The sequence below is a fragment of the Anguilla rostrata genome, chromosome 15, assembly GCF_018555375.3.
Source record: "Anguilla rostrata isolate EN2019 chromosome 15, ASM1855537v3, whole genome shotgun sequence".
NCBI classification, from domain to species: domain Eukaryota; kingdom Metazoa; phylum Chordata; class Actinopteri; order Anguilliformes; family Anguillidae; genus Anguilla; species Anguilla rostrata.
Window position 1 is genome coordinate 5050755 of NC_057947.1, and position 24679 is coordinate 5075433.

The 24679-nt window shown below is 46.0% G+C and overlaps 1 protein-coding gene across 1 annotated transcript; it reads right to left on the bottom strand.

Annotated features, from left to right (window-relative positions):
- Positions 1 to 38: 38 nt before the first annotated feature.
- On the bottom strand, positions 39 to 23272 carry LOC135241344 (integrin alpha-V-like). The gene is made up of 30 exons (XM_064311620.1): positions 22632 to 23272; positions 22193 to 22320; positions 19893 to 19984; positions 19495 to 19609; positions 18706 to 18767; positions 18058 to 18103; positions 16225 to 16347; positions 14669 to 14713; positions 14078 to 14121; positions 13929 to 13985; positions 12996 to 13048; positions 10528 to 10733; positions 9613 to 9804; positions 8992 to 9037; positions 7963 to 8070; positions 7617 to 7672; positions 6877 to 7031; positions 6521 to 6658; positions 5902 to 5969; positions 5298 to 5445; positions 5066 to 5158; positions 4645 to 4724; positions 4362 to 4442; positions 3816 to 3921; positions 3154 to 3332; positions 2781 to 2880; positions 1620 to 1733; positions 1427 to 1534; positions 958 to 1080; positions 39 to 184 (listed from the first exon to the last, which is right to left on the bottom strand). The coding sequence occupies exons 1-30, from the start codon at positions 22790 to 22792 to the stop codon at positions 86 to 88; spliced, it is 3126 nt and encodes a 1041-aa protein (XP_064167690.1). The 5' UTR covers positions 22793 to 23272; the 3' UTR covers positions 39 to 85.
- Positions 23273 to 24679: the final 1407 nt, after the last annotated feature.

Here is a 24679-nt window from a genome sequence, read left to right on the forward strand (position 1 = left end):
AGCCAAACAGACATGCCCCCCCTCAATCATTTTGATTGGGGGGGGGGGGGGGGCACTGGGAGTCGGGACACACAGACCCCCCCCGTCAGGCCTCGACAACCCCGTCGCCGTTCTCGTGGGGCTGCAGCTGCACCTTCTCTATGCAGTCTTCCTGGGGGGGGCGCACCCTGTTGAAAAAACCCATCTGGGGCGTGGGGATAGACATAAGGGTGATGGGTCAGTGGGTGGAGCCAACACAGGCTGCTGGTAACTGACTGATCTCAACCCAATCTCCGTGTAACCTTTCGATTGGTTAAAACACAGCAGTGACTGACGACTTATCTGCCGCTCCACATATATTTGGTGCTATGATTCTATGTGCAGGAAAAGTGACTTGACTCAGTGACGGATATACATTGCAGGTGGGTAACAGTGATACCCTGCAGTAACTGAAGGACAGGTCTGTACACTGCAGGTATGCCGTATACAATTATACTCCATTACCCTTACACGGTGACAAAGACACCTCCACAAGAGGCTGTTGCTGTTTTAACTATCTTGCTTTGCACATTTATTATTTTGGCTGTGTAAGTACAATAAAATGCAGCTGCAGGCAGCGATTACGGGTGCCAAGTAAGGACAGCCACAATTATGCAGAAAGTAAACAACCAAAAACCATGAAAAACCGTAGAGTTTCTGTAAAATATTCTGGGTGAGACTGTGAAAAATAAAGTTTAATTCCCCCCCGCAGGATAATCGCACGTCACCGAAAGTTGGCAGCCCTATGAACTATGCCGCATGACTTACTATAACAGTACTTTTTGATGTGTGGAAGATTTTTGTGTTTTATTTCAGCGTGCAGACAGCCGCTGAAACAGGACCCTTCCACCACTGGAACACAGCACTGTTAGGCTGTGCTTTCCCAGGCCCATCCATCAGGGGGCGCCAGGCAGGCAGGCAGGTAGGCGATGAGCTCACCTTGTACATGATGAAGATGAGCAGTGCCAGCAGCAGGAGGCCCGCCAGCACGGCCAGGGTGGTGACCCATCCAGGAACTGGCAGTGCGGAGTCCGTCGTCACCCAGATGACGGCCGTGTTCACCTGCGATCGGAGCAAAGAGCACAGAGCCGTCAGTGGCACACAGATCTGCTCCAGGACAGCCTGCCCTGCAGACACTAAGGCACACTCACCTGGGCGAGGCTGAGACACACTCATCTGGGCGGAGTCTGAGACATACTCACCTGGGTGGAGTCTAAGACAAACTCACCTGGGCGGAGTCTGAGACATACTCACCTGGGCGAGGCTGAGACATACTCACCTGGGCAGAGTCAAAGGCACACTCACCTGGGCAGAGTCAAAGGCACACTCACCTGGGCGAGGCTGAGACACACTCACCTGGGCGGAGTCTAAGACAAACTCACCTGGGCGGAGTCTGAGACACACTCACCTGGGTGGAGTTTGACGGGAGCTCTGACACCAGCTTCGTATAGGGCATTTCTATCACGCTGAAGGTCGCCGTTGACCTCACGTTGAAGGAGTGGTTCTGACTCTCAGCCTGGGAGGGGGGGAGGACAGGGACGGGGGTTACTTATGAAATCAGTTCCAGCGCCAGAACGTCCCCTCTGCGGGCTCAGCCTCACCGTGAGGAAGGTGGCGACGCCCAGCCGCGCGCGGATGAAGAGGATGGCGCTCCTGCCCCTCTCCAGGCGCCCCACCTGACACTTGATCTTCAGACACTTCGCTCTGGCACAGTCCTGAGTGCACACAGATACACACACACATGAGCTCCACGGTTACAGCAGACACACACACAAGCTCCACGGTTACAGCAGACACACACACAAGCTCCACAATTACAGCACACACACACACAAGCTCCACAGTTACAGCACACACACACACAAGCTCCACAGTTATAGCTGACACACACACTGGTGGGCTCCACAGTAACAGCAGGCACACACACACTGCTGGGCTCCACAGCAACAGCAGGCACACACACTGCTGGGCTCCACAGCAACAGCAGGCACACACACTGCTGGGCTCCACAGCAACAGCAGACACACCCACTGCTGGGCTCCACGGCAACAGCAGGCACACACACTGCTGGGCTCCACGGCAACAGCAGGCACACACACTGCTGGGCTCCACGGTAACAGCAGGCACACACACTGCTGGGCTCCACAGCAACAGCGAACACACACACTGCTGGGCTGCATGGTAATCGCAGACACACACGTATGCACTCCTTCCCATTCTGCCCAGTCAGCATTACCGCAGGAATAAGTGGTGGATTCCCACTGGCCAGAGATAAACAACATGTTTATTCACTCCCTCATCCTGCCACAAGATTGACATGATACAGGCACGTATGGATCAGTGCCAACATTATTTACACGACTCACAAATGTTTCGTGAACCGCAAAACACAATTTACACGTGTTTTAGGTACTGCAAAACCACAAATCCTGTTTTACAGGTCGCAAATTACAAATTGCAAATGACGAAGCTCACGCTGTAATTTTGGCACTATTTATGAGCATACGATTGGGGGAAAAAAGCCACACGCCTATGCACCAATCAAAATGAAGGCATCCACAGCCAATCAGAGGAAGAGCAGTAGGCATCCACAGCCAATCGGAGGAAGAGCAGTAGGCATCCACAGCCAATCGGAGGAAGAGCAGTAGGCACCCAGCCATCGGAGGAGGCATGGCATCCACAGCCATCGGAGTGGGCTCGCAGTAGGCATCCACACCCGGAGCGAGAGCAGTAGCTCACACCAATCGGAGGAAGAGCAGTACCAGCGTCTCCAGGTCTCTGCCCAGCGGTTTCTGCTCCAGCTCCCGCCGGTGCAGGCGATTGGGCTTCCTCCCGTCGGCCCGGCCCCCCCTGGGCGCGTGGCTTCCTCTACCCACATCGCGGATTCATGGCAATAGAGACAGCGCGACGTCACACACGAGCGCGGACACCACGCCGACACCGGTACTGGAAGGACTGGATGTATACCGACAGGAACCTATGGGTTCAATCCTAGTGAATTCACCATAACTTGCCTGAGAAAGAATTATCATATATATATATCATATGTACAATATATTCTATGCTGGTAAAACAAAATGAATGTCAGTTCCCATTATTTCCCATATTAAAAGAGGAGTTACTGAGGACAGGGACAGAACTTTCCGGAAACACACCAGGACGTTGAGGGGGTTGATGACCATGTCCGTGCTGCACTTCATGGGCCCGTCCACCTGGTACTTTGTGATGTAGAGGAGGGAGCCGTTTCGGATCCCGTAGGGCCAGGCGATGTCCAGGATGGCCTTGCTGAACGTACTCGGGCCGTTGTTCCGGAGCTGCGACAGAAACAGTCCACGTTTACATTCACGCCAACAGCAGCGGCTGTTCACCTCACCTGAAAAGGCTGTGATTGGTGGCATGTGGGGTCACTACCACCGCTGTAGTTAACGAGGGTCTGACCTCATAGACGAGCAGTCACTGACAGCCGCACCGCTGTAGTGTAATGGACAAGTACAGTTTTACCTGCTATATATATATATATATATATATATATATGCGATCTCTTGGCATTTCAAACTTCAAAATGAAGGAGATCAACTTTTTTTATTTTGCATTTTCACCAAGATAACTGGATTTGTGGCACTTTATTTCTACCTAAATTATGAATATAATCTAATTTTAACTGTCATTTGAGCCATTTTGCTCAAGTCTCTGTGGTGCTCACACCTGAAGTTATAAAGCTTTAAATAGGGCACCCCTAAATGGGCAAGGATTGGCCAGATTTGGCATGCGTGCAAAGGGGTTAACAAGGGTCTGACCTCATAGACGTGCTGGACGAGGGGGCCGATGTCGTCCTCCAGCACTGGGTCCTCTTTGGGGTGCCAGTTAGCGATGGGAAGGAAAACCTGATCAGGAGCTGAAACCCTGAGGGAGAGAATCACACGTCACACCTATTCCCTCCAATCAGGACACATCAAGCCTATTTCCACCAATCAGGGAGAAGGACACTTACTGAATCAATGGGTTTCCGATTAGGAACAAAGGGAAAAGAGCTCAAAGCTGATTTATGAGAACATTATCAGCCCTGGGGAATGCACCTTCATAATAAAACTAGCTTTCATAATGCTTTGAATACATTCAAACAGCAAAGCTTATAAACATTCACAGCACAAGCAATATGTTCCAACAGCAAAGCTTATGAACAGTAATAGCACTGGGAATACGTTATAATAATAAAGCTTACAAACATTCATAACACTAGGAATATGTTATAAAACCAAAGCTTACAAACATTCATGGCACTAGGAATACGGTATAACAACAAAACTTTTACAGCGCCAGTGACACAGGATAATTGTTCTTACCCTCGAATTTCAACTTTGGCTAAAACTGCAAGCTGTGTGAGAACAGACACCAGGCTGCTGGTATTGTTAAACTGGTTGGAACTGCAACAGAAATGGGACACCCCACATTTAAGAGAAAACAATAGAAAAGTCAGTTGAAGCTGCACTTGTTTTTATTGTAAATTTGTGAAGTTTTTACAGGAAGTGATGCTGTGGGCTTTGTAATTCAGTTTGGTTCTGCAGCTGCACAAAGACCTCCTGAGATACCCCCACCCCCCACCCCTTCACCACCCCCCCCCCATACCTTCGGATCTGCAGGTGGAAGGTGATGGAGGTGTCCTGTTCAGAGAGCTGGTGTACACTAAAACGCAGTCCTGCCAACAGCTAACCGAGCGAAACAGAGAGACACAGAGGTTAGAGGTGTCTGCGCCACCTGGTAAACAGGAAGTACACACAGCAACAGGAACAGGACCAATCTGCCAATTTCCTGTGATTTCTCTCCAATGTAAAAATTAAGATCAAAGTAATACTCAAATCTCTCAGTAAGTACTGAAGATCAGAGTAAATCTCTCAGTAAATACTGAAGATCAGAGTAAATCTCTCAGTAAATACTGAAGATCAGAGTAAATCTCTCAGTAAATACTGAAGATCAGAGTAAATCTCTCAGTAAATACTGAATATCAGAGTAAACCTCAGTAAATACTGAAGATCAGAGTAAGACTCACTTTAGTTCCTTCTTTCATTGGGTTCCCCAGGTCACAGACCACCTGTCTAGTCTGGTTCTCTCTCTTGTATGCGCAGGACAGTCTCGACAGAGTCTAAAAAAAAAAACAGAGAGACAGAACTGCACATCAGCGGGCCGATAAGCGATCGCCATCAAGCACGCTGCTACGAAGCGAAGCACAAACGAAGACGATCGACACGCGTATTTGCATAGCGCTGTTTTCGCTGCCCGACCTCGCTGTTGCGCACGACCCCGATGAATTCGGCCTGGGGGGGCATGAAGACGTACAGCTCCGCCTCGTACGCCCCCTCCCCGCTGTTCTCCGCCGCCACCTCCAGCGTCAACGGGTTGTCGTCGCCGATGTAGATCTGCGTCTGGTCACTGCCCATTACATCACATTGCATTAATATAGCAAATAGCCTTATCCATTACATGTTACATTGCTATAGCATACGCTCTCTTACATTACGATACGTTAGCAGAAGCGCTTATCCATGGCAATATACAATGCAGGAAAACGGTAAGAGCTTTCACCAGATTAATATCAGTAATAGTACCACAGCATTCTGAGACCATACCCAGGATATATATGTGACATCAAAAAGCACTACTGCCAGTTCACCATACTAACAATGAACCAAAACACAAATTATGTCAGATAACACCCATAAGCACAGGCAGTCTCTTCAAACGGCAGAGCAGAGAGATCAGGGTGGGGGGTGGGTGGGTGGGGGGGTTGGGGGGGGCGGGATTGGGTTTGATAATCGATGGAAGAGGAGCCGGCGGTAAGTGGGGGCGTGGCCAGGACAGGCAGTGACGGGAGGCCGTCTCACTCACCTGATTACTGCCAGCTTCAGGTCAGGCTTACAGATATTGTCCTTCCCACAATCCAACAGGATGTGGGCCTGGGAAACAGCACAGGAGGTTTATAATATGAAAAACACAACCTGTTCTGTTCAAATATTACTGTTAATTTTATATCAATGGCAAAAGCTATACTACTGTTTACATAAAACTGCTAAATAAAGCATTTTACCCTGAAAGTGCCCAATCAATCAATCTGTTTTATTGCATTCTCAGTTCAGTAGACCAGAGGTTCCCAAACTGAGGGAAGGGGTCAGAAGACATAATGACTTACTGCCCCTAATACACTTTCATACTGGCAGTCTTACCAGTCAAATTAAACACTGCACTACATGCATGCACAACATTAGTAATAGTACATGCAGCTAAAAACACATTTCATGAAACAAACACAATTCCATATTTGAACATAACTGTCAGGCCACATTTCAATAAAGGGCAGATCAGAGTGACTGCATTTACTCGTTGAGAGGGTCAAACGCTCAGATTTCGGAATCCACTACAGAAGAAGAAAGAAACCCCGTGGCATCAGAACAGAGCCTTAAACCACCGCCCACATGTGGGCGGAGCCAGACCGGGGCGCGGCTCACACCTGTCTGGACACGTTGGACGGGGTGGACTGGTCCAGGATGGGGAGCAGCCCGGTTCTGTCGGCAGCGGTCTTCAAGTCCAGGCTGTACCCCATGAAGACTGTGATGGGCGTGATCTTATCCCTGAACTCGGAGTCATTCTGCAGAGAAAGACCCAGTCAGCGCTAATAATAATAATAATAATAATAATAATGCCGAAGAAGGATAGATTTCTGACATAAAGGTAGACAGTACATTACAAACAGACCATCCAAATGCAAAGTATATCTGTAAAACGCATTGCCCCTTTAAGTCAGAGAATGTTCTAGAAGTGCAGGTGAGCACACAGGAAGGTGAGGTTTCCCTCAGCGTGTCTCACTATTAAATAGGCCTCCAGCTCCTCGCAGGCTGGCCCTCTGTTATTGAGGACAGTCATGTTCTTGGAGTACTGGGAGACTCTGCTGTGCAGGAAGAGTGCCCTCTTTATCGCCCCCTTGTGTTTGAGTCTGTCCAGCACCAGCTGCACCTGGAAGTCTGGTCAACAGAGATTCTATTAGCAAATCAGGTGTAGGATCTAGCACACACACGTATACGCACAAACATATGTGCATATGCACTCGCACACACGCGCACATGCACACACACACACACACACACACGCACATGCGTGCTATAAAGCCTGGATGTACTGCGCTGCCCAGCATGTAACTGCAGAGACAGATAGCTTAACTCCTCTCGCACCTCCTCCCACCTCCTCTCTCACTGAACCTCCACTTCTCTCACAGCTCTTCTCACCTTCTCTCTCACCTCACCCCCTCTGCATCCCATCTCCTGTCCTCTCACCTCCTCACTCACCTCCTCTCTTATCTCATCTCCTCTTCTCTCACACCTCTGCTCGCACCTCCTGTCCTCTCACCTCCTTTACATTACATTACATTACATTACATTTATTTGGCAGATGCTTTTATCCAAAGCGACGTACAAAAAAGTGCATTTCATGGTCATAGAACCATTTCATGGTTCACCTCCTGTCCTCTTCTCTCAACCCTCCTCTCCTCCTCTCCTCCAGAGAGCACTCTCACACCGACACTGGCCGTAAGTCTGAAATCCACAACTTACGCAGTATAGACGGAGCTCCTTTTCCACGGGCCTGTAAGCAGTATTTCACTCTAAAGCTGCAAAAAGAGGAACAGAAAGCAAACTCGAGTATATGTTTAAATAAGGAACACGCAGGACCAGCAGACATCAGGAGCATCAACAAGCAGGACTTACACCGGCTACACTCAGCCTCACTAACACATTACATACATCACACGCAGTTATCATTGCGTTTTGAGGAAAGCCGTAAGGGTTCTGTGGGAAGCTGTGAACATTAAAGGGGTGACTATGGCGAGCTGCTTTCCCATGATCCTCCTGTTCGGAACAGAAGGCCTGAGTCGCTCAGATCGCTGCTGCACGCGCTCACCAGGACACGGTGTTAGACGTGCCGAACAGGGGGCAGGACTTCTCCTCGGGGTTCAGGACCTGGGGACTGATGTCCAGGGTGGTGTTTACACTGACGACCGGACGGGCCCTGGGGTGAGACCAGACAGAGAGAGAGAGAGAGAGAGAGAGAGAGGGAGAGAGAGGGAGGAGAGAGGAGGGAGAGAGGAGGGAGAGAGGGAGAGAGAGGGAGAGAGAGAGAGAGAGAGAGAGAGAGAGAGAGAGAGAGAGAGAGAGAGAGAGAGAGAGAGAGAGGGAGGGAGAAAGCTTCACCACTCAACGCAGACCAGGCACCACAGGTAACAGCTCCCTCAATAGCCTGTCAGCTTTTAATCAAATCTTCACTAAGGAAATCACAATCACAATCTACGTTTTCTGGCATGGAAAATCTAAAATACAATTCTATGTATTTTACTACCATCTCTGACAGTGGACAGCTTTCCACCAACTTTATCTCATATTATTACATTACACACGTTATTGTTATACAGCTATAGTTATATAATCCGTTACGACATCGGCTGTCAATAAATTGTATCATTGCTTCCACTACAATGGTGCAGTTCACCCATGGCCAATATAGTTATATAAATGGTAAATGGACTGCATTTATATAGCACTTTTATCCAAAGCGCTTTACAATTGATGCCTCTCATTCACCAGAGCAGTTAGGGGTTAGGTGTCTTGCTCAAGGACACTTCGACACGCCCAGGGCGGGGTTTGAACCGGCAACCCTCCGACTGCCAGACAATCGGTCTTACCTCCTGAGCTATGTCGCCCCATTTACATAGTTATATAACAGTAATGTGTGTAATATAATAATATAAGATGACCTGGGCAGCTGTAGGTTTCTAGAAGAATCTACGAGAGTCTGGATAATGGAAACTTAAGCTGGGACGCCAATGCTCCAAGTCTCACTAGCTGCTAACGAAGAGAAACACATTTTACGGTCACAGAGGCTGTGATCGTAAAAACGCACCGCCTGCACATGTGAGAGAGGCAGGGCCTGTACCTGTACAGCACTGCTTTGTCAGCTCCGAAAGCACCAACAATCAGGTCTGTGAAAAAGAGACACAATCGGCACAGACGTCATTACAGAGCATGACAGTTCAAGTACTGTGAGTGAGATGAGGAGACCAACACCTGCATTAACTCGGAGTAATATAAGGAGACTAACCCCTGCATTAACTCTGAGTGAGATAAGGAGACTAACCCCTGCATTAACTCTGAGTGAGATAAAACAGCTAACCCCTGCATTAACTCTGAGTGGGATAAGGAGACTAACCCCTGCATTAACTCTGAGTGAGAGGAGGAGACTAACCCCTGCACTAACTCTGAGTGAGAGGAGGAGACTAACCCCTGCATTAACTCTGGGTGAGAGGAGGAGACTAACCCCTGCACTAACTCTGAGTGAGAGGAGGAGACTAACCCCTGCATTAACTCTGAGTGAGATGAGGAGACTAACCCCTGCATTAACCCTGAGTGAGAGGAGGAGACTAACCCCTGCATTAACTCTGGGTGAGAGGAGGAGACTAACCCCTGCACTAACTCTGAGTGAGATGAGGAGACTAACCCCTGCATTAACTCTGAGTGGGATAAGGAGACTAACCCCTGCATTAGTGACAGGCCGTACCTGGGTACCCGTTCAGGTCGATGTCGGTAGCCCCGTGCATGGCGTACCCAAAGCTGGGGGGCATGGAGGAGGAGGCCCACTTCCCCTCCAGCACCTGGGAGGGCCCCCCCTCCGGACCCGAGGCCCGGCCGTTATACACGTACACCAGCCCCCTGTGATCCGGCCCCCCGTAGGGCGCGGCGATGGCGATGTCTGAAACAGGGCAAGAGACACCTTATACTGGTCTAGCCATTTATAAACATCAGTTTCACTGAGACACCACATGCAGGTCTACCCATTTAAACAGGTCTTTCACAGAGTCACCTTACACAGGACCACCCATTTAAACAGGTCTTTCACAGAGTCACCTTACACAGGACCACCCATTTAAACAGGTCTTTCACAGAGTCACCTTACACAGGACCACCCATTTAAACAGGTCTTTCACAGAGTCACCTTATATAGGTCTACCCATTTAAACAGGTCTTTCACAGAGTCACCTTATATAGGTCTACCCATTTAAACAGGTCTTTCACAGAGTCACCTTACAAAGGTCTACCCATTTAAACAGGTCTTTCACAGAGTCACCTTACAAAGGTCTACCCATTTAAACAGGTCTTTCACAGTCACCTTACACAGGTCTACCCATTTAAACAGGTCTTTCACAGTCACCTTACACAGGTCTACCCATTTAAACATCTCTTTCACACGTGATTGACATATTTGTCAGGCGTTTCACAATTGTTTGACAGGCATTTGACAGGTGATTGACAGAAATTTGACAGGTGTTTACTATTCATTTGAAAGGTGTCTGACAAGCATTTGACAAGTAATTGACATGTTTGACAGGAGTTTGACCGGAATTTGACAGGTGTTGGACATGCATTTGACAGGTATTCGGAAGGCGTTTGTGTGGTTGTCCTGGCGACCTCCTACCATGGAAACCGTCCATGTCCAGGTCCCCCAGGGGGGCGATGGAGCTGCCGAAGCGCGAGTAGACCTCGGCGCCCGTCAGCCTCAGGGGGTCGTGGAAGGAGAACCCGCCCTTCCCCAGGTACACGTACACCTGGCCCACTTCCCTCAGCTTCCCATCCGACCCGCGGTCCATAAAGAGAGGGGCGCCCACAAAGAGGTCCATCGCTCTGGAACAGGGGAGGGACGGGATTGGATACACACAGAACCGCAGGTCTACCTCCCCGAGAACAGGGGTCTGAGGAGCAGAGTTATTCACAAAACTGCAGGTCTACCACCCTGAGAACAGCAGGTCTGAGGAGCAGAGTCATTCACAGAGCTTCAGGTCTACCACCCTGAGAACTGGGGTCTGAGGAGCAGAGTCATTCACAAAGCTGCAGGTCCACCACCCTGAGAACTGGGGTCTGAGGAGCAGAGTCATTCACAAAGCTGCAGGTCCACCACCCTGAGAACAGGAGTCTGAGGAGCAGAGTCATTCACAAAACTGCAGGTCTACCACCCTGAGAACAGGGGTCTGAGGAGCAGAGTCATTCACAAAGCTGCAGGTCTACCACCCTGAGAACTGGGGTCTGAGGAGCAGAGTCATTCACAGAACTGCAGGTCTACCACCCTGAGAACTGGGGTCTGAGGAGCAGAGTCATTCACAGAACTGCAGGTCTACCACCCTGAGAACAGGAGTCTGAGGAGCAGAGTCATTCACAAAGCTGCAGGTCTACCACCCTGAGAACAGGAGTCTGAGGAGCAGAGTCATTCACAGAACTGCAGGTCTACCACCCTGAGAACTGGGGTCTGAGGAGCAGAGTCATTCACAAAGCTGCAGGTCTACCACCCTGAGAACAGGAGTCTGAGGAGCAGAGTCATTCACAGAACCACCAAGCCTGAGAGAGTCTGGCAAACCCCGCAACCCTTTCTGACCCTTTCTGACCCTTTCTGCTTTCAACAGTAAACAGATCTCTCCCGGCTTCAGCCGAGCACTCTGCGCTTCTCCAGTCAGATAAACACGATCCTCCCGTTTACACAAGCTGACCTGAGGTCGTCTGCGCGCCTCGAAAAAAAACAGCCCTGGGTTTTACAGCGGTTCCAGAACGTTCCACCAGGCTGGTCACAGCGCTCCTGTTCTGACACCGTGACGGTAGACAACTGCTGCCTGTCTACGGCAGGGCAGAATGATCAGCACACAGCGGGCCAACAACACGACTTCCAGCTCTGCTACACAACCGCCTGCGTGATCAGAAGTGAAGGCCGACACACAACCGCGCACTCAGCAGATGTTTTCTGAACACCAACTCTTTTAACGCGGTCAGTGACCAGTGATAACGACATGTAGGCTATATAACGTGCTCAGAATTTATAATTAAGATACATTGATTGTGTGTGTGGATAATTTATGAATATACTGATTGGTAGCACCTCTCAGGTTAGCTGGTATACTGGTGATGATGCTTTAGCATAAATTAAACTGTTGAGCAAAGATTTTTTTGAATGCAGTTATGGAACTCATGTTGTCTGTGCACCTTTTGTTGAGGATTTGTGCGTATTTTCCTTGCTTGTTTGACTAACCATTTCTTTCTCCTCTCCTTCCTACTCTGTCTTGAGAGAATAAAGCTTTGGGATTGAGTGAGTTAAGAACCAAATGCACTGAAGCATTGGCCCAGTCACAACACACGGGGGCGCCAGAGCTCAATATTTACAAAATGCACAAAAAAAAATTCTCTGTTCCTGAGTTTATAAACTTGCTACAGTGATTAAGCTCTTCATTAGGAATACCTTTACATGTGTAAATCATAACGAATGGTTAACACGAAATATTGTTCACTGGAATGACGCTGAATTGTCATGAGAATTTAAGCACATGGTTAATGGTGTGAGACTGACACAAATTTCTAAAATATTTCAGCCAGCCGGTGGAAAATCTTGTCCTTCGAGCAGCAAAAAAAAAGAAGAAAAAGAAAAAGAAAGCAATAAAAAAGCGGGAGAATATCCCTTCCTTATGGTGGGAGCAGCTTGTATCCTACCTGGCATGCCAGTACAATCTGCCAGTATGTAAGTACCTCTAAAATGGGCTTATTTCTGAGACTGCCCTTATGCAAATGGCATATACGGCAATATCTACTGCAAAAGCACTCGTTCTTGAAAATATGGTAATAAATATATATTTCACTGTAGTGTATTTAACTGAAAAATGACAGTAAAACTGTCTTAATTAATAGTTAATGCATATAATGAAGTGAACTGTTGCCATTTTGTGATTACACATTTAATTTCAGCATATTTTCAGTGTTGCTCCTTTACCCTCTGAGTGCTCTGAGGGCCAGCCCAGCTGAGAGGAGGCCACTGCTGACCCATAACACTGCGCTGCTCCTGCTCGCCTCGCTGAGTTAGTCCCCGTGGTCGGGTGGGGAGTGTAAAAGCGCGCAAACACGGTCACGTACCCGTCGCCGTTGATGTCCGTCGCCGCCACCGAGTGTCCAAAATACGCGGCCATCTGCCAGAGACGGGGAGAGAAAAGCACAGAGACGTCACCCCGCTAATATGTGTGTGTGTGTGTGTGTGTGTGACTGCCACAGCAAGACAAAAAACACACCCAGCCACAGCTGTCTAACGTCTTATCCCCTCTGCTCTACTAGGGCGTAAATTACCGCCCCCCCCCCCCCCCCCCTCTCCTACGGGACCTCCGTAGCGGTCCAGAGAATACCCACAATGCAGCGCGCGGCAGACGCGTGGGCCGCAGCCTCTCGGGGGCTTCGGTTAAAGCGGGGGCCGCGGCGGCTGCATTCCTAGGGGCCCACGCGGGACCTCGCAGCTCGCTCTGCCTTTAACAGAGGGGGCCACAAGCGCTGCCTCTTCCTGCGGGGGCCCGTATCACGCACGGTCTGAGGCGTGTATGATCTTAGCCCGGTATGTGCAGTAGAGATTTAAGAGGATGTAATCCCCCCCCCCCCCCCCCCCCGACACACACACACACACCACCTCCAGAACATCTGTACTTCCCAAAGGTCCACTCCTTTATCCCCCTTCAAAACGCAGGAACACACCCGTATATCTCTGCCTTTCGAGAGCCACACCAGTCTCTCGGCGAGAGCGTCTGCCGTGACACTGAGCACAATTGATGAAATTATCACTGTTTGATTCATAACTCATTTAGCTCTCTCGTGACTTCTTTAAATGTAGAAAGTACGTGAATACATTAAAAAGAGTTCCGTGGGAGAACTGCTGATCTCTTCATACTGACATCATCTCCTCTGACGATTCTGGAACCTTCTCTCGGACGAGCGGTGAGGAATATCAACACCGTGTGCGAAGTGCTGGCACGGCTCCCTGCTGACCCCAGTACACGCTGAGCTCATGCGAAACTAAACGCCCACCTGCAGCCCAGTGAAGTTGACCATGGACTCCATGTTCTTCCCGTTGAAAATGTTCACCTGCAGAAGCACAGGGAGGACATTTTGTAGAAACGCAAGTGGACGGGGTGTACTGCAGGTTTATGTTGGAATTTATACAGCGGGACCCTTACGTAGCCTAAGGCCTTGTGCCCTCTGGGAACCCCGGTGATGTAATCTGCGGAAGGAAGCAGAGAGCATTCACTGCACAAACCGGGACTCGTTAGAACCGTTAGCCGAACCTCGGATTTCCTTCACTATCCTTTAAAACATGCGTTACCAAATTAAGAGTCAAATCAAATGGCTCTTACGTGTAAGTATTAAAGTAACGGCCAATTAGGGCATCAGCAGTGCTACACCTGTATTATGAGAGACCAAACTCCATCCAATCATACTAACCCAATATAGTAAATGGGACGTGAATGACAGCTAGTCACGGGGGGCAGATTTGCTTTTCTCCACAGGCAAAGACAGCAAAGACAGAGCAGAGCAATCAACACAAACCCTGCTTCAGTCACAGGTTTCTCTCTCAACATGAAAGCCAACAGAAGCAAGCTGAACTGTGCTGCAGCAAGCTAGTTTTGTCTACAGCTAGAAGAACAGTAAAAAGGCTGACATTCCACAGCCATTTTGAGTTAAAAGAGTTAAGGTATTAGATTAGAACTGCGTACTGACGTGGCTTTCTTGCACTGAAATGTCGTTGAAGTATAAAAGCTGAGCCTTACCATCATCCCCGTCTCCATTAAAATCACCCACAGTGACAGAGTAGCCTGGAGATTTGACGAAACAGACAGAAGAGTGAAAATAAATATACATATAGAACTGAGGGTGAAGGACGTGGCCCTTATGCAAATAAGATTAGAATTTTAAAATACACTATATAACACATATCATATATATTATTTAAATACAGAAAACTGTATATTTCACAACAATGTTTTTATGTATACTGCAATATCATCAGAAATAAACAACCTGAATATTTGCTCATCTATTGATTTTGATCACACTGCAGCATATCATTTTTCTTTAAGTCTAACTGTGCACTATTGCTGTTTGCTAAGTACATGTCCCTCCTGCAGCCTGTACCCTACTGCAGCCTGTACCCTAGTACACACTGTACCTCACTGTAGACTGTACCCTACTACGCACTGTACCTCACTGCAGACTGTACCCTACTGCAGCCTGTACCCTACTGCAGACTGTACCCTACTGCAGCCTGTACCTCACTGCAGACTGTACCCTACTGCAGACTGTACCCTACTGCAGGCTGTGCCATACTGCAGACTGTACCTCACTGCAGACTGTACCCTACTGCAGACTGTACCTCACTGCAGCCTGTACCCTACTGCAGCCTGTACCCTACTGCAGACTGTACCTCACTGCAGCACTGTACCCTACTGCAGACTGTACCCTACTGCAGACTGTACCTCACTGCTGACTGTACCCTACTGCAGCCTGTACCCTACTGCAGACTGTACCCTACTGCAGTCTGTACCCTACTGCAGACTGTACCTCACTGCAGACTGTACCCTACTGCAGCCTGTACCTCACTGCTGACTGTACCCTACTGTAGACTGTACCTCACTGCAGACTGTACCTCACTGCAGCCTGTACCTCACTGCAGACTGTACCCTACTGCAGACTGTACCTCACTGCAGACTGTACCCTACTGCAGGCTGTGCCATACTGTAGACTACTCAACTGCAGACTGTACCCCTATGCAGACTGTACCATACTGTAGACTACTCTACTGCAGACTGTACCATACTGTAGACTACTCTACTGCAGACTGTACTCTACTGCAGACTGTACCATACTGTAGACTACTCTACTGCAGACTGTACACCTATGCAGACTGTACCATACTGTAGACTACTCTACTGCAGACTGTACACCTATGCAGACTGTACCATACTGTAGACTACTCTACTGCAGACTGTACACCTATGCAGACTGTACCCTACTGCAGACCGTACCCTACTGCAGCCTGTACCCTACTGCAGACTGTACCTCACTGCAGACTGTACCTCACTGCAGACTGTACCCTACTGCAGCCTGTACCCTACTGCAGACTGTACCTTACTGCAGACTGTACCCTACTGTAGGCTGTATGCTGTGTCCATGGCTGGGTGTGTACTCTGTACTCTCAGTGAATAATTGTAAGCCATAAAAAACATCTCCTAATCCTCCTAATGTCTGTAATGACAGCTCAGAGTGCCATTGTGCAGGTGCACAAACAGCACTTTAAGGTTTAAAAGCAGAGGTAAACAGCACTTACCCAAGTAGCTATCATCAAACTGAGCACTGGATGGCTTCGTGGACAGCTGATTACCATACGGGGTGTAGAATTTATTATTGTATCTGCTTACGATTTCAGAAATATCATCAGAGATCAGTTGCCCTGGGGAAAGATCAGTGAAACACTGTCAGGCGAAATGGCATTGAAATTTAAATCACTTGACAAGCATGATACGAACATAGCCTTTTTAAATTAAAATCAATACGATCACTGCAGTTGTATTATCCAGTTACTGCTATTAATCACTTGCGTTATCATTAAAGCATATGATTACAAAAGTGATATAATATCACAGTAACTCCCAATGTGACTAATAAATGTTAATTACAGATCTGCAAATGACTAAACTGTTTTTACATAACTTGAGAAGATTATAAGAACTTACTCTATCTGGACAACAAAAAATACAGAATAGCTGTCAGACTGATTATTCATGACTTGAGCTCTTTCAAACTGCATGATCCTGTTTGTTTCAGGGACACAGATTTTTTTTTTTTTTTTACATATTTACAAAAACAGGACTTGAGAAATTGGATATATACTCTTCTGCATTTCATCCGGACTCTTCAGAACTATTTACATTTCTACATTCCTACAAAATCAACTCAACTGTGTGAGATAATAGCATGCGCAAAGACACAAAAACTTCTAAAATTCTTAAATAGGTTTTTCATGTTCTCAGTCCTGTTAATATGAAGATGCAGGCGAACAGCCAGCTCACTGGGCGGCAGGCCTGGAACATTCCCTCAAACTATCGCAAACCCGTGCGTTGCAAGTCGAGGCCCTGTTTCTGTACGGTCACATGCTGCAGTACAGTCAGGGCAGAAGCACTCAGAATGCATTATGGGAAAGCATTTTTTAAATTAGTGTCAGTGGGGAAAGGACCAACAATAATTCATGCTAAACACTAAATGTTTTTTCAACAAACACAATGCCACATATTCACCAGGCAGAATAAGGCCTCTTAACCATTACTTGCAACAGGAAATACAATTTTATGACCCACTGGGGGATTTACCACAAACAGGGAGTTTTGTACCGCAAAAATTCCAGACATTTCTATCGCTGAAAACACATCATAACTAATGATTTTCACAAATGATGTAAATATTTGGAGCCTACTTGTGGCGGACTGAGGTGCATTGTGGGAATTCTGAAACAGGGACGACCTTTCCCAGGGAGCAGTCACGCATGAAGATGGCCCTGTCTGGCCCCTCGCCCAACCCTAACCCTAATAATCCCAACCCAACACCCCCCTCCCCCCACATCCCCACATTTCTCTCTGTAAATAGCTCTCTTTCTCCTTTCTAACTGCAGCCGCTGTTCAGGTGTATTAATATGTGGATAAGAACCTCAGTTCTTTACAAAGACTCACAGGGAGGGAATCTTGCGGTTGCTATGCATCCTGCCCAACTGCCATTAATCTGCCAGTTTAAATCCATGTGTGCTAAAGCAGCCAATCACAAGCATTTATGTAATCAGAAAATCTGCAAGAAAAGTATATAAATGTGTTTTTTTTTTGTGGTTTTAGATTTGATTGTTTGCCAAAATTAATGAAACATAATAAAATTATGAAATATTGAGTCTGCTGTGCTGATATGATCCTTTGGATGATTTCCCAGCTATTTTTTATTCCCAGCAAACAGTTTCAGGAATTGGGTTTTTACAGATCAATAGAAATATATGCTTTTACATGTAAGTAACCTGGCTTTATTAACATTAAAGCAGGTTTCTGTTGAGATTATATTTTCAAATGCCAAACTGTACATCAGAACAAACAAAACGAATAAACAATAAAATGAAATTCAGTACCTTGCCAATAAAAGCTCCCAGGTCCTCCAACCACAACTCTGTTGTTCTGTTTGAAGAAGGAAAGAGGAAATAAAATCTCCAAGAATTGCTCTGGTGTCATTTAGGCAAATAAGATAAACACGATTTAACAGAATGCTCACAGATCATAAAATGATGTTATAACTGACATAGTACCAGTATTATGGATTGAGCTGGGATGTGATTTTAAGAGAAAGACAGTCTTCACAGGGGTCTGATTTAGAGAGAGGGACAGTACCTTCACTAGGGTCTGATTTAGAGAGAAGGACAGTACCATCACTGGGGTCTGATTTAGAGAGAAGGACAGTACCATCACTGGGGCCTGATTTAGAGAGAAGGACAGTACCTTCCCTGGGGTCTGATTTAGAGAGAAGGACAGTACCATCACTGGGGCCTGATTTAGGGAGAAGGACAGTACCTTCCCTGGGGTCTGGAAGACCTGATTAGAGAGAAGGACAGTACCTCCCTAGGTCTGATTGAGAAGACATACTCTGGGGTCTGATTTAGAGAGAGGGACAGTACCATCACTGGGGTCTGATTTAGAGAGAAAGACAGTACCTTCCCTGGGGTCTGATTTAGAGAGAAGGACAGTACCTTCCCTGGGGTCTGATTTAGAGAGAAGGACAGTACCTTCACAAAGTCAGCACTGAATCCTGCCTGACAGAATCCTTGCCCTTCCGGAGAGTTTGAAGCTAGATGAACACACACACGCACACACACACACGGCAGATGTAATGTATAGCTATATAGGAATGATCATCTATTCTATATGCACAAAAAGCAAAACAAGACCAGACAGGTCAGAGTAGGATGTGCACACTGTCAAACATAGCTCAGTTATTTTACCAAAGACATTCAGACAATTGATTTCTTAATCATTTAAGTGTCCCACTGATGTACAAATTCTACAATCACGTGCATAAAACACTGTTTTAGTGTACAAGTTTGGAAATCCAGAAACAGTTAAAGGTTTTTTTGGTTATATTTATGAAAGTCTAATTTAATATTGAGCTTAACTCAATTTAAATGAGGCTTATCTGGTTTTTCCAGGCAGTTCCTAATTTCACCATAATCACTCAGTGTAATTACTGAACAAAAGCGATGGCTGTTTACCATTACTCCCAGAATGCACTACTGCAAGAGAACAATCAAAGAATCAACTACAATATCTTCCAGCACTCAAAACGTATCCCATCTCAAGTAATTATCAACCCGGGATGGAAAACAGGCTAGACAACATGAACAATATTACCATTCAAACGCATAATATCAAAGAGAAATGAGATTTCAGTCTTCAGACATTTATTTTTAAGAACCAGTGTAGTGCCTTAGCTGCCATTTTAAATGCCCTTTTGCCCCACACACAGCCAACAAGCCACAAATTTTAGTCAGGAGGGGCTTTGGGGGGGGGGGATGTACCTGTTCGACAGGGGGAATACTCCACCACCTCTCCAGCGGTCTTCAGAAAGCATGTTCCGACGGGTTCCCTCTCTGTGAAGGCAAAGGTGCTCCACTGGTACAGGGGTGCACAGGCCTGGAAGAAATGAAGACCATCACTACGGGTTCAGGAGTCACTGACTGCATATAGTACATCATAAAAGAGAAAACTTTAGGTCACCACAGGTTAGGGCTGTTTCTGTCTTTGATTGCCTCAGTGGGCCTGTTGACAAACTGCACAATCAAAGCAAAGGGAAACTGACTGTAATCTTGCACCAAAAACTCACCTTTAATAATTTTTTACAGGGGTCTTGATTCATTATGAGAAGACATTTTAGAGTAGGGACAGGGTGTAAGAGAGCAGAAGGAGTAAGGCTCACCAGGATGTGTTCTCCTTCTGAGCGCACTGTGGCTCCAAACCACTGGTTGGACTTGAACTCCATCTGCTCCCCTTTACCATTCTTCCGGTCATCTGTGTATGAATCAGACCGCAGTAATCTAATGGGGACCGAGACTGTAGTAATACAATGGGGGACAGTGACTGTAGACATCTGGCCCGGCACACTGTTGGAGTTTGCAGTATGATTGCTTTTAAGAATCTTTGCTGAAATAGGGAACAATCTTTGGCTAATCTGTGAACCAGCAAGCAAAATGTATTCATTAACTACCAGATAGCAATGACATCACATTAGCTAACAAACAGATGAGCTAGTCGTCTAGCCACAATGTCTAGGAAAAATAAAAAGACAGCACGATGACTAACACATAACAGCCCTTTAGTTAACTAGCGGGTACTCTAACCCCTCTCTCCGTGTTAAGCCAACTGTTTTCCTATGTGGAAACCAAGTACAGCCTATTTCAGACATGTTGCAGCTTTCATTGAATTTCTCTGGGGAATCACGTACTAACTTTCATGAACAACTTAAAGGGTCATGCCAGTATCAGGGGCTTTTCACAGGGAATGCCCCAGCTGGAGTAGACCTTGCACTAGTCTCTAACCATACTGTAGTGCTCTCCTTCTCAACAGAAGGCACCATCATCCAGTAATCATTTATTCGCAGAATCCGGTCCGTCTCATTGGCACAGACCCCGCAGCGGTGCGCCGGGTGAGCAGAGGACATCACCGCGTGCTCAGTGATGCCGTCGCCCCTGCCGACCCCCTCCCAGGGCTTACTGTAACCTATCCCAAGAGTCCCCCTGCTCGCGGCGGCCAGGCCAGCCGCCACAAAGGGACCCACTGTGAACACACCAGCACAGCAAGCTAGGAGAACATGGAGGTCCACGCTCGTGAAGCCCCTGACTCAGGAGGCAACCCGACCAAACACAGGTTGTTGAGGTAACAAATCCCAACCCAGTGACAACCTGGGAGCGTAGTTATGAAAAAGTCTGAGAAGACAATGAACAACCCCCTCCCCCCACCCCCAACACATCCATTAGTATACTGTAAGAGACCGAAAAAAACCGATTACATTTTTCACTGAGAAGGTAATGTAGAGAGCAGTGCTTAAACAAACAGTCCCATGGGAAGCTTCCAGGTTGGGTTTAATACATATCAATAGTTTATAAATCAGTGAAAAGCAGACAGATCTAGACAGGTGCAGGACAGTATCTATCTGTAGAGTAAAGATGAAGACTGAAAAGCAACACTTCTTCATGTTTGCTTATTTTTTTCCAGGTTTAAAAATGAAAAAAACAAAATATGCAAGCAAATAAGTCCAATACAACCAATACCAGGACAATACTGATTTAAAAATAGTGTAGAGAAAGAAGGAAAAGACATGAATTTGTTTTCCTTGTTTTCGGTGGGAACTCTTAAGCTTGGAATGATAATCCACATGAAGGCCTTTGTGGATGGACCTTGTGAGGTTCGTGGTTTGGCTCGTCTACGTTGGGTTGATCTCCGACAACCACAGAATGTAAATGAGAGCAAAGACAAAAGATAAGCAGGCCTGTTTTCCCTCAGATACTATGAATGCTCGCTATTGAAGGGGGATCTGTGTCTGTGTTCTCTGCTGTGAAAAGCACATAGAACACATTGGGAAGGACATATGTGTTCATCAAACACTGAACTACAAGGCCATCATCCAGCAAACGAGCAACAAAATGGCAAATAACTTAGATCTGTTCCGTGTTTTTGCGGCGTTGCCAGACAAAAATTCATCCGCTGCCTTGACTGCAAGAAATTCAATACAGGGAATTAAATTATATGTGTGAAATGAAGGTGAACAAAATGCGTACTTCAGTTTTTGGACGTAATCCAGTTTCTGAATAATTGAATTACCAACCAGAGGGGGAAACTGGTCATGAGACCACAACACTGCCCAACCTTCCAGCAGACCCCCACCCACAGTCTCAGTGATTGGTCTGATTATCCATGAGCACAGATGCATAACAATATTAACATAAATAAATTGTTATTAAATAAATGATCATACCCACATTTCTCCCGATATAATTTTAGTATTCTATGCTTGCAAAGCATTCTGTGAAGAAAAGCAATATTTTAAAAACAAGCTATGGGCAACAGTACATTTTTATATACCTGCTGAAGGAGAGACAAAGCCGATAAATGATCTATACATTAATTTTTGTGACTGTGACTGTGCATTCATGCAAGGTGGTAATTTCTGGACTAAAAAAAGTCATCGTAAAGGTCCTATACATTAACCAAAGTTCTCACCTGTGTTGTCGAACTCCAACTGTCGACAGCCTTTGCTTGTTTTCCAGGGGCAGCTGTACACGGCTCCACGCTCTACTACGGCCGAAACAGACGTGTTTGCCCGGGGGGCCCCTACCAGAATGTTTAATCTAAGGATGTAATTGCATAAAGCACATCAGCGACCTATTCCCAAAGCTTTACCGTTTCTGTATAAATAACGTCATGTGATCAAGATAATGATGCGATAATGCTTGTCGTAACATAATTTATACAAATATTAGAGATATGTGTCAGTGCTATCATGTTGTCTAATTCTGCAGGATTATAGAGTAAAATGGAGTAGCCTAACTATTCTCACGTACAAGAACACGATTTAACTCGTACTTTGTCCGTAGCTAGGCGCGTCCTTAGCTCCGCGTTGAAGAAGATGAAGCAAACATTATTGGAATAAATTACTCACTGTTTGTCATCGGGTTTGAAGAAATCCACGGAAAATCCAAAATAACTTCCACTTGGCCCAGAATAAATTGACGGATTGTCGATATCCAGATTGAAAAAAAGACAGCGTTTTATGCATGACATGAGAGTCAGCACACAATAAAGTTTGCGATGTTTTTCCATCTTGGCACGAAACGTACAGTTGTCTTCAAAACCGTAGCTCCAAAATGTCACGTTTGGTACAGTAACACCACTAAGATAAATAGCCACAGTACTTTAGCAGCAGTCCAGTAACTATCGCTGCTTGCAAGCGCATTTACAGACCTACGATCATTTCTAACTCCAAGCCCGCCGATGCATAACTCCTAAATGACAGATAGTAAACAAACATTTTAGCAACTTCTCGAGTAGCCTATTCACATACATCCAATAAACTGCAACGCTGTATAAAGAATCTGAAATCCATCCGCTGCCTGCCGCTAATGCGTCCAACTCAACGAGAACAAATATTCGCAGATCTTGTTGGACAGGGCTTGGATAAGAGTTTTGGATAACCCCATTACAGGAAGTAAGGGGGAAATCTAAATCTCAAACGTACGCAAACTTCCGTAACCCCTTTTTTATCAATGGTATTTCATCAATCTGATGTGAATTACTGCGCATTACGAAACACAGCACATGTAATTACACAATTAAACCAACTGATGGGTATAAAGAAGTGAAAACAAAAGTGCTTTAAACATAGAAAAAAAAGATATTATATATGTTGAGTAACATGGGATAAGACGCCCCCTGCCTGTCCATTTCTATTTTTAAACACCGTCTCCAAAACGTGAACTTTATGCTTTCTTTGAAAGTATCTCCTTCTCTTATCCAGATGAAAATTTCGAGAATCTCATTTGAAAAGGCGGCATAGTTATATCTATGCTAATTTGAAGAGACTCCTGTCCTTGAATTGGTTTAATTTAGATTAGTTAATTTATTTGCACACGTTAAACAAACACACAAACAAATACATAACGTTGGAATACATGATGCAGAACGACAGTGTAAAAGTAACAAAAAATAAAATAAAAATAATAATAGAAACTTCAGCCGTTCAGAATGATTCAGTCTGACAAAAAGACGTTATAAAATGAGTCCAAACACACACACACACACAATCGAAGAAGTACATAAAAATAACAGAAAATGAGCAAAAAAAAAAAAAAAAAAAAAAAAAAACAATAATTACATAAAAGCCGCCGACATGCACAATGTTTGCATCTGTGTAGACTGACCACTTGTTATTCTGCCACTTACTCAACCAACAGTGAGCGCATGCAAACAAACAGAAAAGCGAGCCAGACAACATCGCAAGTAACATCGCAAGTAACATCAGCATTTTCTGAGTCAGACTTGAATGACAACAGACTGAGTCATGAGGAAGATTGCTTAACGTACATGAATATCGGCCACGCTTAAAAGAGACTTTACACTAGCAGTATTTAGAACTGTGGGACACTTGCTAGTTGATGAATAGCATATTTACAATAATTAAAATAGTTTCTGACATGCAATGAAAAATATCTGTGATGGATTTGTATGAAATGTGATGGGAATGGTACGAAATGAACATCATGAAGATTTCGATTAAGTCATTATTTTTCAGTCTGACTGTGTTGACAAATTCGGAAACCCCTTCACCATCCGCCAGATTGTTGCAGTTGTAATCTATTACGATGCACTTCCTTCATATTATTTCATATATGTGATTTACTACTTTAAAAATAAGTGACTCAGTTGGCCTACAATGTATTTACCAGCCAGGTCTTTGCTCGCAAATTGGATCTAGCCATGAAAAGATTTGCCTGCATTTCGAGAATGAATAGCAGAGAAAAACCAAACATAGTTATAATTGGAGCGCTTTTCTCATTCAGGGGAAAACAATCGATCTTTTGTATCTGCCGCAGTAAAGTCCTGCACTGGGGTTTTTAAATCATGTGACACAGCGAGCTGCTGAATAATTTCACTCTGTCAATCAGAAGGCTCCAGACATCTCACCCGTAAGTAGCTGGAGAAACAAGTGCA

Excerpts from the sequence above, each read along its gene's own strand:
- LOC135241344 (XM_064311620.1), bottom strand. The coding sequence starts at position 22,792 with ATGGAAAAACATCGCAAACTTTATTGTGTGCTGACTCTCATGTCATGC. Across the intron at positions 18,104-18,705 it reads TCAGTGCTGACTTTGTGAAG|AACAACAGAGTTGTGGTTGG; the intron begins GTACTGTCCTTC and ends TTCTTCAAACAG. Across the intron at positions 5,159-5,297 it reads GGGTCGTGCGCAACAGCGAG|ACTCTGTCGAGACTGTCCTG; the intron begins GTCGGGCAGCGA and ends TTTTTTTTTTAG.